Source organism: Corvus hawaiiensis, chromosome 4, assembly GCF_020740725.1.
Source record: "Corvus hawaiiensis isolate bCorHaw1 chromosome 4, bCorHaw1.pri.cur, whole genome shotgun sequence".
Classification (NCBI taxonomy): Eukaryota; Metazoa; Chordata; class Aves; order Passeriformes; family Corvidae; genus Corvus; species Corvus hawaiiensis.
In genome coordinates, this window is record NC_063216.1 from 76042245 (window position 1) to 76056471 (window position 14227).

General features: G+C 45.6%; 1 protein-coding gene across 1 annotated transcript in view; it reads left to right on the forward strand.

Moving 5' to 3' along the window:
* Positions 1-14227, forward strand: part of ITIH5 (inter-alpha-trypsin inhibitor heavy chain 5) — a 43988-nt gene that overhangs the window by 14853 nt on the left and 14908 nt on the right. Inside the window, exons 6-7 of the mRNA XM_048300998.1 lie at positions 1934-2103; positions 2648-2764. Coding sequence (XP_048156955.1) covers positions 1934-2103; positions 2648-2764 — 287 coding nt within the window. The remainder of the gene's footprint in view (positions 1-1933; positions 2104-2647; positions 2765-14227) is intronic.

The window sequence follows — 14227 nt, forward strand, 5'->3', positions numbered from 1 at the left end:
CTATGATAAAACCCCTCCCTATCTCAGTAGAACAGTCTTGTGCCTTGTCTATTCAAATGCCATCATAGGACAGCTGTGAAAGTAAAGCAAAATCATCCTGGGAGTAACATCCTAGAGTGCTATTGACTTATGAATCTTACTCTCATTCTTTTTCCTAGAGGAGCCTAGATTGTACATAGCACTTCAGAGTAAGAGTTACAGATTTGTCTAATCATTTTATAAACACACAAGGACCCCAATCCTGGCATTTCTACAGACTTTGACCTGTGGGAAATCAGGTAAATTAGGTAACCACTCCATGCCTCCATTTTCCTACTTGTTAAATGGACATAATCACATATTTCTGGTTTTGTAAATCACGGTGGGGTCTGGATGTGAGGTTGTGCTCATTGCTGCACACAGATGTCACATTGCCTTTCCCTTTGCAAAGGGGAAGTGCCACTGCTGATTACATAAACAGAGCTATAGGAACCCCTGGAGTGGAGCTTTCCCAGACCGCCTTCACCTTGTCATTTGGATCAGTATTATTAATTTATTGTTAATTAAAATTATCCTAAAGCAGATGTCTGTCTGGCCAGATGTACCATACCCTAATCTCTGACGCTCTTGACCTGATCTCCACTTGCATAGTGTGAGCCTAGAAATTAAGCTGAGATGTAGGTATTTGCATTGTGTATACCTGAACTGGAACTGAAACTCTCCCAGCCCTGATTTCCCTGTCATACCACAGATTTTTTTGGCATTTTTGGCAAAGATTTGATATTTCCCCTTACAGTATAATTAAGTAGCTGATTCCTACCAATTCTAATCAGCCCAAGAGCAGACATAATAGAACTTCTGTGCCTCAGAGGAGTGTTGGAATAATCACTGTGAGAGCTAAAGCACCCATGAACAACTTCAGTTGAGACTCTATTTTCATGTTTTCAAAGAGTTAGGAAAAGGGGGAAAGCCCTCAAAATCTGGAGAAGTTCAGGGGCCAAATCTGACCTTTGTTCAGTCTCGTGTAAGGGTCCCAATGGAGTTCCAAGGGCAAGAACAGTTGGCAGACCCAAAGAGGGTAAGGTGGGATTTTTTTTACATGGGGAGGCAACAGGGAGCTTCCACATCTCTTAAGTTTTAGAGAATGAGCACAGATAACAATACAAGGAGAGTTTCCTGCAGGGTGACTCAGACCTAAGTAATTGTCTTTCTCTGAGGTGCCCTCCGCCAGGCACATCCCTCTTTATTGATTCAGGATGGATTTTCAGAGTTTAGGATGAGTTATGTCTTAGGGATGCAGTTTGTGTGACTGCACTGGCAGTGTTGGAGTTTGTCTGAATTAGTTAGACTGAAATTGCAGTGACTATAATGATAATTTTCGCTGAACATAAAGGCAGCTAAGGTGACTTGTCAAACTGCAGACATTATATATAAGACACTTGTCAGATCAAGGGATCAGTCACTCAGATCAATCCCACCTCACATGCCTGCAGTACGTCTGAACATGCCACCTCAAGAATTCTTTATAGTCAACGAGGAAGAATCTACAGTGTGATTCATCTAATCCGGGAAGAAATGTTTAAACAGGTCAAATGAATCATGCTTGCATCCACTGGCAGGATCTCAGGTGTAGGATCTGCATCCTGGCTGTCTAGAGCTGGCTGCAATTAACAGCATGTACATATCTGAGGCGGTGTGTTTGGCTGAACAGAACTGAACACAGGACTTTTGTGTAAACGTTTTTAACCCTGATAGCAATGCAAGATGGGTTTCAGTTTAAAATTAGAGGAGAGGGGTTATTAAGTTCTCTTTTTCTCACTGGTGAGCTGAATCTTCAATCTCAGCAAGTCCCTGTGGTGGTTGACCTGGCTCCATGGCAATACCACCTGTGCTGTGCTTTGACATCTGTAAGGCAATGGGAAAAACCTGTAATATTGTGGTTTTATCTCAACAGGTGATGTGTCTCCTCCTCCCTCTACTGTCATTGGGCACACCAAAACCTTAGCTAAGGTTACATTCAATCCCAGTGTTGTTGAGCAAACCAGGATTGCCCGAAATGGAATTTTGGGAGATTTCATAATTAGATATGATGTCAACAGGGAGCTGAGTGTTGGGGATGTTCAGGTACTGTACGCATAATAATCTTTTCTGTTTTATTAGCTGTACCTGAGGTGGTTCAATTGTCTTGCTTGCTCCAAATTCCTAGAAAATGCTTTCAAAGTGAAGGCTACTCCTCCATCTCGTAAGAACTATCCAAAATAAAACCAGTCAATTGGCAGCCACAAGATGGACTTCAACTTCATTGAGCTTCTTTTTTGTGTCTGCTTTTCAGTTTCTCAATATACTGGCTGTACATATCTGGATACAAGGCCAGTCCCTCAAGTGTGTGTTGTGGTTCTGATTTGTGGGCACACGTGTTATATCCTTGCTGCATTTGGAAGGAAACCCCAATGTCAGTCATGGAAGGAGATTTGGAGAGGTCCAGTTGGCTCATCCAGCCTGGATAAACAGGGGACCAGAAAGAAGAAGGAAATCAAGCAGCATTGATACCCTCCAGTGTACACAGAGTCACTGGAAGCAGCCAAATATCTAAATATCCTATAATGATGTGTGTGGAATATTGCACCACGATCTGGCTTTGATTTCTGGCTCCCTTGCTCTTCCACAGATCCTCAATGGGTATTTTGTGCACTACTTCGCCCCCACAGATCTTCCTCCATTGCCAAAGAACGTCGTGTTTGTGCTGGACAGCAGCGCTTCCATGGTGGGGACAAAGCTGAAGCAGGTGAGCTCCTTGTGTCTGCTATGGACTGCTGGGCTCTCAGGTGGCAAAGCTTGGTCCAGACTTTGTCTCACCATTTTTCTTCTGCAAAATGTTTGCTGTGTGTGAGGTGAGAGGTGGCTCTGAGGACACAGAGGTGAGATGATTTACCTGCAATGGAAAATGATCATGTTAGTGGGAATGGAATGGGAACAAGAAGTGTAGAAGGATTCACCACTCTGTAAAGGTCAGTGCTGCCAAAACTGAGCATAGGGTTGTCCTGGGCAGTTCTGTTCTGAGTGGCTTGAAAAGAGGCAGATTAAGGAGAATTCCAAAAGCAAAGTGCATTCAGCAAACTACTGTGTCCAGTCTAACAGCACAGAGAAGACACTGCTGCCTTTAAATTACCTTGGCAAAACACTTAGTGAAGTATAGCTCAAGAGGTTCTGCTGAAAGAAAAGTCATTTTGTCCTTTTTGGGAATCTGAGTCTTTCAGAACAAATCTCAGATGTTTTCCCAGGGCACAGACCTTAACGTGAGCCACCATACCAAGCTGAAGGGCACCTCAAATATAAATGGAATATGGATTCTATGGATCCTAATTATCTTCCCCAGTGACTGGGGAAGAAGATGACTCTCTCATCAAGAGAGTTATTAACAAGCATTCCTAGTCCTTTGCTGAATGAGGTCTCAAATCAAGATGCCTGTGACTCTGTACAAAGTCCTGTGGACAGGGCCTGGCTCTTGGATTTCTGTTACTCTCCTGCTGAAAAATGACCACCCTGCCTCTCAGAACAAACAGTTCTGGCACAAATGCCCCCAGTTCTGCATGCTGGAAGTGACCAAGTGCTGAACCAGGGAGATTAAGTCTCCAAAGGGCTTTGGTGTTCTTGTGAGCTGCACAAGTAGTCAGCAGCTTAACCTTGCACTATGAAAGCTTTTATTGTCCTTCTGTGTGTCAGAGTTTCTTTTCATTACACCTACTAGAAACAAGACTGCCATTAACCCCTGAAGGTTTACTTCACAGCCTAGGCAGTTCTTGCTGGTAAACATGCATGAATATCAGGTAAATTATCTATGGAGAGGTTCCTCCTGAGCTTGAAGTGAGAGAAGTGTCTATCCAGAACCTTTGTTGAGGGTGTACCCAACTTTTTGCCTGTTCTCTCAGTATATTCTTTTTGTGGAGAACCACTGCTACGTTATGGAGGAGTGCTATGTGATGGAGGCACTTATCTTCCTTTGATTCCAGATGCTCCAAAAAATAGAACTTTATGGAGTTAAGATCAGAATCATAAAACCCCCACATGGATTAATCAAGAAAAGACCAAAATCTAGGATTGTCTGAAAAATAAACCTCTCTTGGTTCTCTAGGAAAGAATGATCAGTTACAGCCATGTCTGCTCAGTGTCCTTTTTACCCAGTTGGTGATGCTATTAAGATGTTTATTAAATTACAGACAGATTCCCTGGCGGCAGGATACATCTGAGCAGAGGAAATGTCTCCTTTTTTTCTTTTCTCTTGGACTCTCACAGCTGTGGTGGTCCGTGGTGGTGTGTAGAGAGCTGGGAAATCCCATGGGACTGTCTTTCCTCATTTCTCTCTACTGAGTCACATGCAAGGTCAGCTAAAAATACAGCCAGCAATTGTAAAGAGCACTCTTGTGGGTCAGCTGCAGTGACTATGGCAAACGACTTTAGGATTGTATAAGCAGGGATGGGAAACATCAGCTGTGCACCTTTTTCTACAGTAACTGGAGGAGATTTTGCACTCTGCAGTCACTTGCCTTCATGAAGTAAATGGCAAAGTGACTCAAGTAGGGTCAGGATTTCATGTATCCTCCAGTTCCCATAACCCAATTGTGAGTCATTTATCTTTTCTGCTCCCAACGTTTTCCATTTCCGACATGAATTTTAACCTGTTTGTGCCATCCCTTTTTTCCTGAGTCTTTGAAGCAACAAATGTCCAGTTACAAACACATACAGTGAGACTGGTTGATCAGCTTGAATAAAATAATTGGAGATGTTCAAAAACCATGTGGATGTGGCATTTGGGTACGCGGTTTAGTGGTGAACACAGTCGTGCTGGGTTAATAATTGGACTTGATGATCTTAGAGGTCTTTTCCAGCCTTAACAGTTCTTTGGTTCTGTGATTAAGACCCTTGAAACATTCCCCTCACATCACTAAGGGATGTATTAGCTTTGAGGGGAAGGTATTTCTCCTCAGTTTTCACAGCCTCTGAGCTCTGGTGATGCCAGCAGACTCGGATGTGTTGCAGCAGTCAAACTCCACTGAGAGTCTGAGCCTTTGCTACAGTCTCCTCTTAGCACTGGCAAGGAGATAAAGTTCAGGAATAGAAAATTCTTGAGCACAATGAGAAAAATATTCACATGCTCTAGGCTTTGCACATCATTACTGCTGTCCCACTGGCAAGGAAAATCCCCATGAACTTTGTTCCTTCATTTGCAAAGAGACAGCAAGTTCTGTGTGGAATAGTTGCTTTTAACATCCAGGAGAGCCTGGGGAACAGGTTGTATCTTCAGGGTTTACTGGGAAGCAAAATGATTTGCCCTTTGAGCAGTCTGCCCTGCTGATTTTATGGTACCTCTGGCTAGGTAGAAGGGGATATAGCAGTTTTACATTGGTATAACCAGGAGAAAGAGGGGCCAGTTATAGGTTCACCACCTTGTGATTACCATGATTGCACCCAGCTTCACTAAACATGGTGAAAAAGGACCCATGTTATAGAACGAGCACGTTCCAAGCTGTCAATATACCCACAGGAGACTGAATTTGCAGGTATTTTGAAGATATATAGTAAAATACAGTTGTTTCAACCACAGATTCATTTCACCTTACCTTTCCCACAGGCAATAAATGCCACACACTCAGTTAAGCATTTGGCTTCACCGCAAGCCTGGCAACTTGTCAAGGGTGGTGTGCCAGACTGTAATTTTCTCTGAGGTTAATTGCTCTAGGAGGAACCCAGCTGAAACTGGGACCTGCTGGGGATTTGCAAGGGCTTCATTTATTTGTCCAAGGGACACTGTTGGTACCCTTGAGTCACTGACACTGCTGGAGCCCATCTGAGAGCCCTATGAGCCCAGCCCCTCAACCTCTGTGCCTCAGCACAGACCCCCCTGAGGAGTTTCAGGGTGGTGAAAGAGCAGACAAGCACCTGAACACTCAATATTCTCCTTCCAAACTCCTCTGACTTCTGCTGGTTGCTGCAGAACTGGATGTGAGCCTGTTGACTGTTAGTCCAAATAATGGCTGCTACCCAGGAGAACAACCTTAAATCACCAGGGAACTTTGGAAAAAAATGCAAATTCTAATTACAGCCTTTAGAGAGTTCAAAGCTACTGGGGTGAGGAAAGTTTTGTCAGGTTTTCCATTTCTGTTGGAAAGAAACAGCCTGAGAGAACGCAGAAGAGCAGTCTGCAGCACTAACAACTCCATGCAGCTGCCTCCTACTCAGGAATACAACACAGCAGAGTTATCTCAGTCCTCTCTGGAGGTGTGAATATAGGATGTAAGAACTATTACAGCAAATAAGACATCAGATCCATGTAGAATTTATTTGCTCTAAGAAAATAAAAATAAAATTTCTCTTCCAAGAGAAATGCAAGTGCTTGTCATGCAGAAAAATAATCTGCCTAACCCTAAAGCAATTAAGTAATGACAGAGAAACAAGTAACCTTCAGAGCAAGATGTTCTCAGGTATCCAGGGCAGGGAGCATCTGCTTCTGGTCTTAAGACTAACAGCCAATTTTGCTTCATGCTGAGGCAGTAGAAGCGGAGGCAAAATTTCCCAGGAGGATCCCAGGCCAACTATAAAGTGCAAGTCCTTTAACTGGGTTCAGAGTAAATAGGATGCAAAGGTAAGGCAGAGTTTGGCATGGAAATGCTGCTGAGGCTTGAACTGAAAACCCATGAAGACACTGAGAGCTCTCCCACAGGTTTCAATTGGACCATCATTGAGTTCATCAAAGGATGAACTTAAAACTGGTGCTACTGATGTGCCAGACACAGCCCAGTGACCACCAGACAAGTCTGTAGTGAAATGGAAGTGGCTAAATCAGTCCATGGAAGTCAGTCCATGGATTGGGGTCATTGATGTTTATGGCCAGGCACAGCTATACCAGAGTTACAGACAGCACAGCTCTTGGTCTGAGACTGGGACTGAGGGCCCAGGCTGGAGCTTAATTGGGCAGGAGAGTGGGTGCAGGCCCCAGCTGGGGCTGGGCAGAGCCATTAAAGCCTCTTGGTATCCTCAAGGCTCTGGCGAATGCATAAAAGTCAGTGAAATGAAAGAGCTTTCTTTAGTAGTCCTGTCCAAGCTGGAATTAAGGATTTTTTTCCAGCTGCTGGAGTAACACCTGGAAGCCAGACCTGGCTTCTATGTGTTTTCATCATGGATCTGTTATGTGAATTTAGATAGGTTATTTTCTTTGCCTGTGCTTGTCTCTTTGCAAAGTCTTGTCTCTTTAGCTGGCAAACGCATGTCTGGACTTATGGCTGTACAAAGATCCCCCAAGTCTAAAAGACACCAGATCTTTGCCAAGACTGAAGTTATTAGATTAGCACTGTTTGCAGCAACACTGCTATTTCTGAGTAGATACCCCTTCACCCTAAATCAGGGTGTGTCCTACACATTACTCAACTGGGACCATTTGTTTCTGGCTGTGGAGAGCAGCTGAAGCTCAGAAGTGCTTGTAGCACCTCACGTGGAATCCTGCTGGAGTGAGATCTTCCATGTTATATTATTGTCATCAAACAGTCTTCACAGGCAGCTCTGAGGTCCACATGATGTAATTTGAGATCCCTTAGGAATGAGGGATATGATGCTATGTCATGAGGAAAGAGCTTTTGCTTGGATATTCATCCCTGATCAGTGACATAATTTTCTCGAAAACATCTGCTCTCTTCTCTGCAGAGTTTTGGCAAAGAATTGGCTTCTTCTTGTGCCTGAGGCAGTGGCTTAGGATGGAAGTGGGCAGGGGAAGGGCTGGAGGCAGAGATGTGCAGGAGGGAGTGGGGATCCTGGAGCTGGAGATGCAGAGAGGGTTTGGAAATGGTGAAAATTGGATGTGGGGCAGGTGTTGGAGGACTGTGAGGGCCCTGTGGCAGACTCTTAGGTGGGAAAACTGGCAAGTTTGCTTTTTAAAGGAACTATTTAGTACTCTTGCATTGCTTAATGCTAACCCTGAGCAAAAATGCTGGGTCTTTCCTTCAACCAACAAACCTTTGTCACCATCCCACACTCACAGGAGATCACAGAATTCTAAAATGGTGTGGATTGGAAACGACCTTAAAGATCATCCAGTTCCAACCCCCTGCTATGGGCAGGGACACCTTCCACTATTCCAGGTTGCTCCAAGCCCTGTCCAAGCTGGCCTTGAACACTTCCAGGGATGGGGCAGCCACAGTTTCTCTGGGTACTCTGTGCCAGGGCCTCACCACCCTCACAGGGAATAATTTCTTCCCAATATCCAATCTAAATCTCTCCTCTTTTAGTTTAAAGCCATTGCCTCTTGTCCTATCACTAGAATCTTCTTGTAAAGTCCCTACCACATGTCCTGTAAAAAGAAATGAAAATGGGGAAGCCTCAAGGGAGGAGCAGCACATCTCTCCTAGCAGGTTACACCCATGGATAGGATGTTCTGAGTAGGGGCTAGAAAGCTTCAAACCTGTTAGGCTTCAGGCTGCTGAGACACCTGGTCTGTGAGAGTGGCTACGTGATGAAGGATGAGGATAATCAGTATGAAGAGCACAATGATTTCTGTATCAGCTCAATTCCTGCTGTGTAACACAGCAGCTGATGATTGCTGAAATTGAGGGGACGTGTTGTGGACAGCTCTTGGGCATGTCAGCTCTTCCAGCACTGTGTTGGGGCTGATCCCTGTGACAGAAAATGACAGTACCCAGTTACTGGAACAGTCTTCGTGCCCTGGGATGAACTCCATCTTCTGAAGATGGGCAGAGGGAGAGATGTCAAGCTCTGCATTGAGGGCATGGGGCATTTTTCCCTTGGTGCTGACCTTTTTGCTGCTAACTCCATGGAAACTTTTTGTCATGCTGACAGGGTGGGGGTTTGACTGTCTGATGGGCATGTTATGGGATATGATTCCACTTTGAAATGAGCTAAGCACAAGACAAGAATGTGGCCTTCAGACACTGCTGTGTCAGTCTGGCTGTGTGCCCATGCAGCCCCATTTTTTCCAGTAGGGTTATTTCAGTATAGCCCTGTGGGGCAGCCCTTAAGCTTTTCCCTTTGCCTTATTTACTGTACGGAATTGTTTACTGCTCCAACTGTAATCCATTCTGCACTGGGATAAGGGCTTCCAGTAACGATGTCTGGTGCTGATTACAACTTGCCTCCTTAAATCTTCGCACTGGCATTTATTCACATCCTCAGTGCTGCAGTGGGATTGCAAAGACTGAGCATCTGCTCTGCTCTGCCCTGTTCGTGGAACTCCAGTTCCTGAGAAATCAGATCAACTTTTGATCATCAGATTAGTTTTTCATGTATTTATCCTCACCATGCTGCTGGGTGCTAGAGAAGTGAGTTATCCCAACTGATCACCTCCTTGAAGACAGTTTTATCGTCCACTGAGCAAAAATTGAGTCCTGTCTTGGATGGATGTGGAGCTAAGTGTTTTGCTCAATGTTAAGTGGAAAATCTTTTTTAGAAAAGGCAATAGGAACAAACATTTGTTCTAAAGGATGGTTGTTTTCCAGACCGGGAAACTACAGAGCAGCTTTTTTTAAAGCCATATAGGGAGTCAGCAATGTTCAAGTGACCAGCAAGGGATCTGGGATGTTCAGGAGGGGGAGACAGGACCATGGACTGGAGACAGACCTTTATTGTCCAGAGCTCTACATTCAAATTCCCTCCCATCACAGGCCTGTGTCAGTATAGAACAAAATGCTTGTTGTCCAGAATTGCGAAGGAGTTTTCCCTGGTTACGCCATTCTTGTCTGCCAGGAAGAAAGCACAAAGATACATTGACAGGGAGAGGGGCAGTTGCAGTCCCTCAATTGCAGGACATTCCCTGTGGAGGAAGAAGGGGCCAGTTGTCCACTCTGAAAGTGGGATGCAGGAAGGCAAAACAATCCAAGGATACACTTCTGGGTTAACCCCTGTTTTTGGTACAGAAGTCCCTGTTGCTGGCAGGTGACATGTGACCAGCATTATGTGGGCAGAAAGGACACTGGGACACGGAGGAGAGAAAACTCACAAGATGTGGCTTCAAACCTCAGCAGGAACAACACTGCCCAAACCTTTGCTCTCTCTGTTCCTTGGCTCTCCCTATAACCCCCACTGCCTTCCCTTGGCTCTGGACCCAAACCAAGTCTATGGCAGCACCTTGTCTGACCATGGTAGCACCATATCAGGTGTGACTTTGATGCCAGCCTTTCCTTAAGTCACAGTATTAATCCTTCTGACAGACCATGGGGACATTGATGAGCTACGACTGTTGTTTGGAAAATCCCTCTCTGGACCTTTTCATCAGCTGTCTCTGCATGTTTGGAAAGGGAAAGAGAAGAACCAAAGCACAGAGGATATTGAAGTGGAGGAAGGAGCTCTTTTGGTTCTTCCTGTAGTTCCTTGCAGTCTTTTGCCAAATAACATATTCACTTGTACTTTTCTCCTCCTTGCTGTAGGAGATCTCATTTCTGAGCCCTTCTCTGCACTGTTGCACTCTCAGACACATTACTGGATAGAGCTATGGGTTCCTAATTCCTTCTGGGCTTACATCTTGTGCCTTAGCCCCTTTCCTGTTGAATTTGATTTCTCACAAGGGATCTGGAAGAACAAAGGGTGCTGAAATTTTGCCTTCTAGTTGTGGGATCTTTTAGCATATGGATGCAGATGGCCCCAGGTCTGCTCTCTGCAGGCTGTTCTCGTGCATCTCTCAGAGAATGGGCCCTGTTTTCCAAAGGCTGTGCCTGGGAATGCTCTCCTCTCTGCTAACAGTGTTCTCTAGACTGGCTGATCCTGAGCCCAAGGAGTTTCCTGGTGCTGGCTGAGCTGGAAGGGGCTGTGTCACTGGTGATGAAGTCCTGCTGCCCAGCTGTTGCGAGGGCGGATGGATGAAACACTTAGAAGTGCTCCTAAAGCGATGGAAAGTGTGAATACGTGGGCTTGGGATATGCATTTTAATGAGGTGTTTGAATTCTCCCCTTGCTGCCTAGCAGGGCCAATGTCTGGCAGTGCCACAGCTTCTAACAACCACATATTGTATCCTTTTGAGCTGCAGAGCTCTCAGGGTAGCCAGGCTTCACCCTCGCCCCACTCCCCAAACAAACAAGGGACTGTGAAAGAAATGTCACCAGGACTCAGATTCCTCCTAAAAGGTGCCCAGATGGTCTGACATCATCCCAGATGTCTCTGAGGCAGATCTTTGACCCAAAAAAGGGCTGAAGGCTCTCAGCTTTCCATAAGAGCATCTGTCTTCCCATGCTTTGCCCTACCAGTGTTTAAGCAAGATGAGGTCTGTCAGAGCTAACTCCAAGGGCTGGGTACAAGGGTGACAAATCACAGCCAAACTCGAGTGTAGCTGAGGGAGTTCTGCTCTTCCTGCTGTTGCTGGGGGTGGTACAGCTCTGAATCACCTTGTCGGTGATTCAGGGCCCATAGCAAGCAAGAACCAGAAGAGCAGCAGCTGTGTTGCATGTCCAGGTGTCAGTGTGGAGGTGACAAGGAAGGCCAGAGTGGCAGCTGGGAGCTGGCTTGTCTCTGACCTTGTAGGCTTGAGCAGACACTGTTTGCACATCAATCATTTAGACAGTGTGAGCTCCCCTCCTCTCTCATCATTCATGAAGCACAGGCATAAACTCTGGTCACTCCCTGGCAGTCACGGTCACCTCACCTGTTCCCAGCTGTAGACCAGGGTTGTACTGCTCCAGGTTTGGGGGTGATATTTTGTAGCCCTAGAGGTGGATGTTTCAGTCCCAAGGTTCCAGCTGTGTTGGCAGCTCATTCCTCAGCACAATTCCTCATCTCAAATGCAGTGGCAATTCAGTCTCTACCTCTCAGCTCAATTTCATCTGTGCTAATTTGAGGGAAACGGAGGCATCTTCCCCCACCAAGTTATCTTCTTTTAAATCCTCATTTAAAGCTTTACTCTTACAGCTACAAACCATTCCCAAATGGTAAAAATGGATTTTTATTCAGCTGTTCTGTGTTGTTACTTCCTGCCATCCTCTCCTTTAATCCTTGCTCCAAATGCATCCACCCAGGCAAACATGCTGGGAAAAGTATTTCACTTTAGAGTACTTGGCACAGAGGCATTGGACCCCCAAGCTCTTTTTCCTCAGTGTGAGCGTGTCCAGCTTATCTCCAAAATGAACCAGTGTCATGTGCATGGCCATGGAGGAATGACCTGGCCCTCAGCAGGGAAGAAATGGTTACTTTTCTGCCTCTTTGGCAGGAGTTTCAGTGGAATGACTCACTGGGCCCAGGTGGGAGTGGAAGTGCAAGGACCCCATTGGCAGCACAGCAGTTTGGGAATCCTACAGCAGCCACAGCCCTTGGCTTCTTGAAGTCAGGAGAAGTTCCAGCTGTGGCTTTACAAGGCCAGAAGCAGAAACCTGCTGCTGTATCCCGACTGAAGCTGCAGCCAGAAGAGCTCTGCAAAGCCTTGCCTGGGGTCTGGTGGAGATAGGAGGAGAGAGCTGGATACCAATTGCACTTGGTCATAGCCGAGTCCTTCAGGATTTCAAGCAGTGCACTTTTACCAAGATATTCTCTCTATTAAAAGTTAGTTTTGCCTGCCAGCTCCTGAATCATATCCAGCACTCTGAGGGAAGTCATGTCTCTCTCATAAACCATTAGTGGGTGAAGAATGCTGGTAGCAAAGCTTGTTGTTGGCACCCCATGAGGACTGCAGTCTTTAGGACATACCTGGGAGTCCTTATGAGCTGGGAAGAGAGATGGAAATAGGAAGAGACGGGGAATTCAGAGCACTCTGGGTGAGGTGGAGAGCAAATTCAGCTTCTTTTAGCTCCAGCAAGCATCAGAATGCTCAGGATGGAGCAAGATTAATTCTTGAGGTGAGTCCCACCGTCTCTGCTTGATGGCAATGCCTGAAGACAGGCACTTCCAGACAGTGACTCAGCCCATCCTACAACCTGTCCAAAACAGACAGGATAGATTACTCTGCGGAGGTGGCTTCCTCTGCCTCGAGCAGTATTAGATGTGATGCCCAGCTTTCTGATGACTGAGTTGGCAAAGCTGAATCCCACCCTTTATTTTTACTGCAGATGGGGTAAAAGCTGCAGGAGAATGAACCATATGGCCTCCCTCACTCTGTTTGCTTTGGAGCAAAACCATGTGCACACACGCACCCTTGTACATGTGTTTGTGTGTATGTTACATAAACTCAAAGGGTTTTAATTTAAGTTGCAGAGACAAGCACAGGATACAGATGCCAGAATCCAGGCTGTCAGTGCATATCCACTAAAATATGGCAGAAGTTTTTTCCTGGGAAAAACTGACTCAAATGCCATGCAGTGACAAAAATGAGACAAAAAGCAAAGAGGAAATGGAAGAAGGGGAGAGAGAGATGATCCCAGCCCCACATTTGGCCCCTGTATGAGGGTGTGGGGAAGTGCTAGGTTTCCTGGGAATGTCTGCTCCAGTTCCCTCCTGATCCTCTCTGCAATTCTAGCTTGGATGCTGTGTACACCAAGCTACTTCTGCTCTGTGTGGTTTTACTTTTTCCTTTCCTTTTCTTTTGGCTGAACACAGGCAAGAATGTCAAAAGGAATTTGTGAGCGCAAGGGAGGTGAGATGCAGTCTCTGCAAGTAGGCCAAAGCAAGATTATTTCTCCTCTTGCCTTGTTCTCAGAAACAGCACAGCTTATTTGGGCCCAATAAATCCCTCTGAGAAAAGTGCAGTTTGACAGAATTGAAAAAAGAACTGAAAAGAGGGGTGATGTAATGGGAGAGGTCAAGCAATGTTAATTATAATCAGAGCTGTAATATAGATAATGAGATTTGGGGAGTTTTTCTTCAAATCATCGCCTCTAGGCACCTCTGTCTCCTTTGTGGGAGCAAAGGAGGATGTTGTACATAGGGAGCTGTTGTGGTCTCGTCGTTCCTTGCTTTAACATCCAGCCCAAATTTCCTTCAGCAGAGCTTGGCATGGAGGCCTGCTCACACACAGGATAGAAGGCTCTCCATTTTCACTTTCTGCTTACTTTGATCCATTTTTTGAAGGACAAATACTCGGGCCAACCTTGTTATCATGGAATAAATCCTAGAGTCCTTTTCTCCGCTGTGTGATTGCTGCCTGTGCATGTGTAGGATGGTTTGGCTGACTGAACTGAGAGCTGGAAACCCCGAGTTTTGTGAAGCTCTTGCTTTCTGACCTTGCATAATTACTAAACTAGCCTATGCCTTGGTTTTCCTCTCTGTAAAATGGGATTTTGAGTGAGGGTCGCTCTGAAGGGTGATGTCATGTATTATCTGAAGCGTTTTT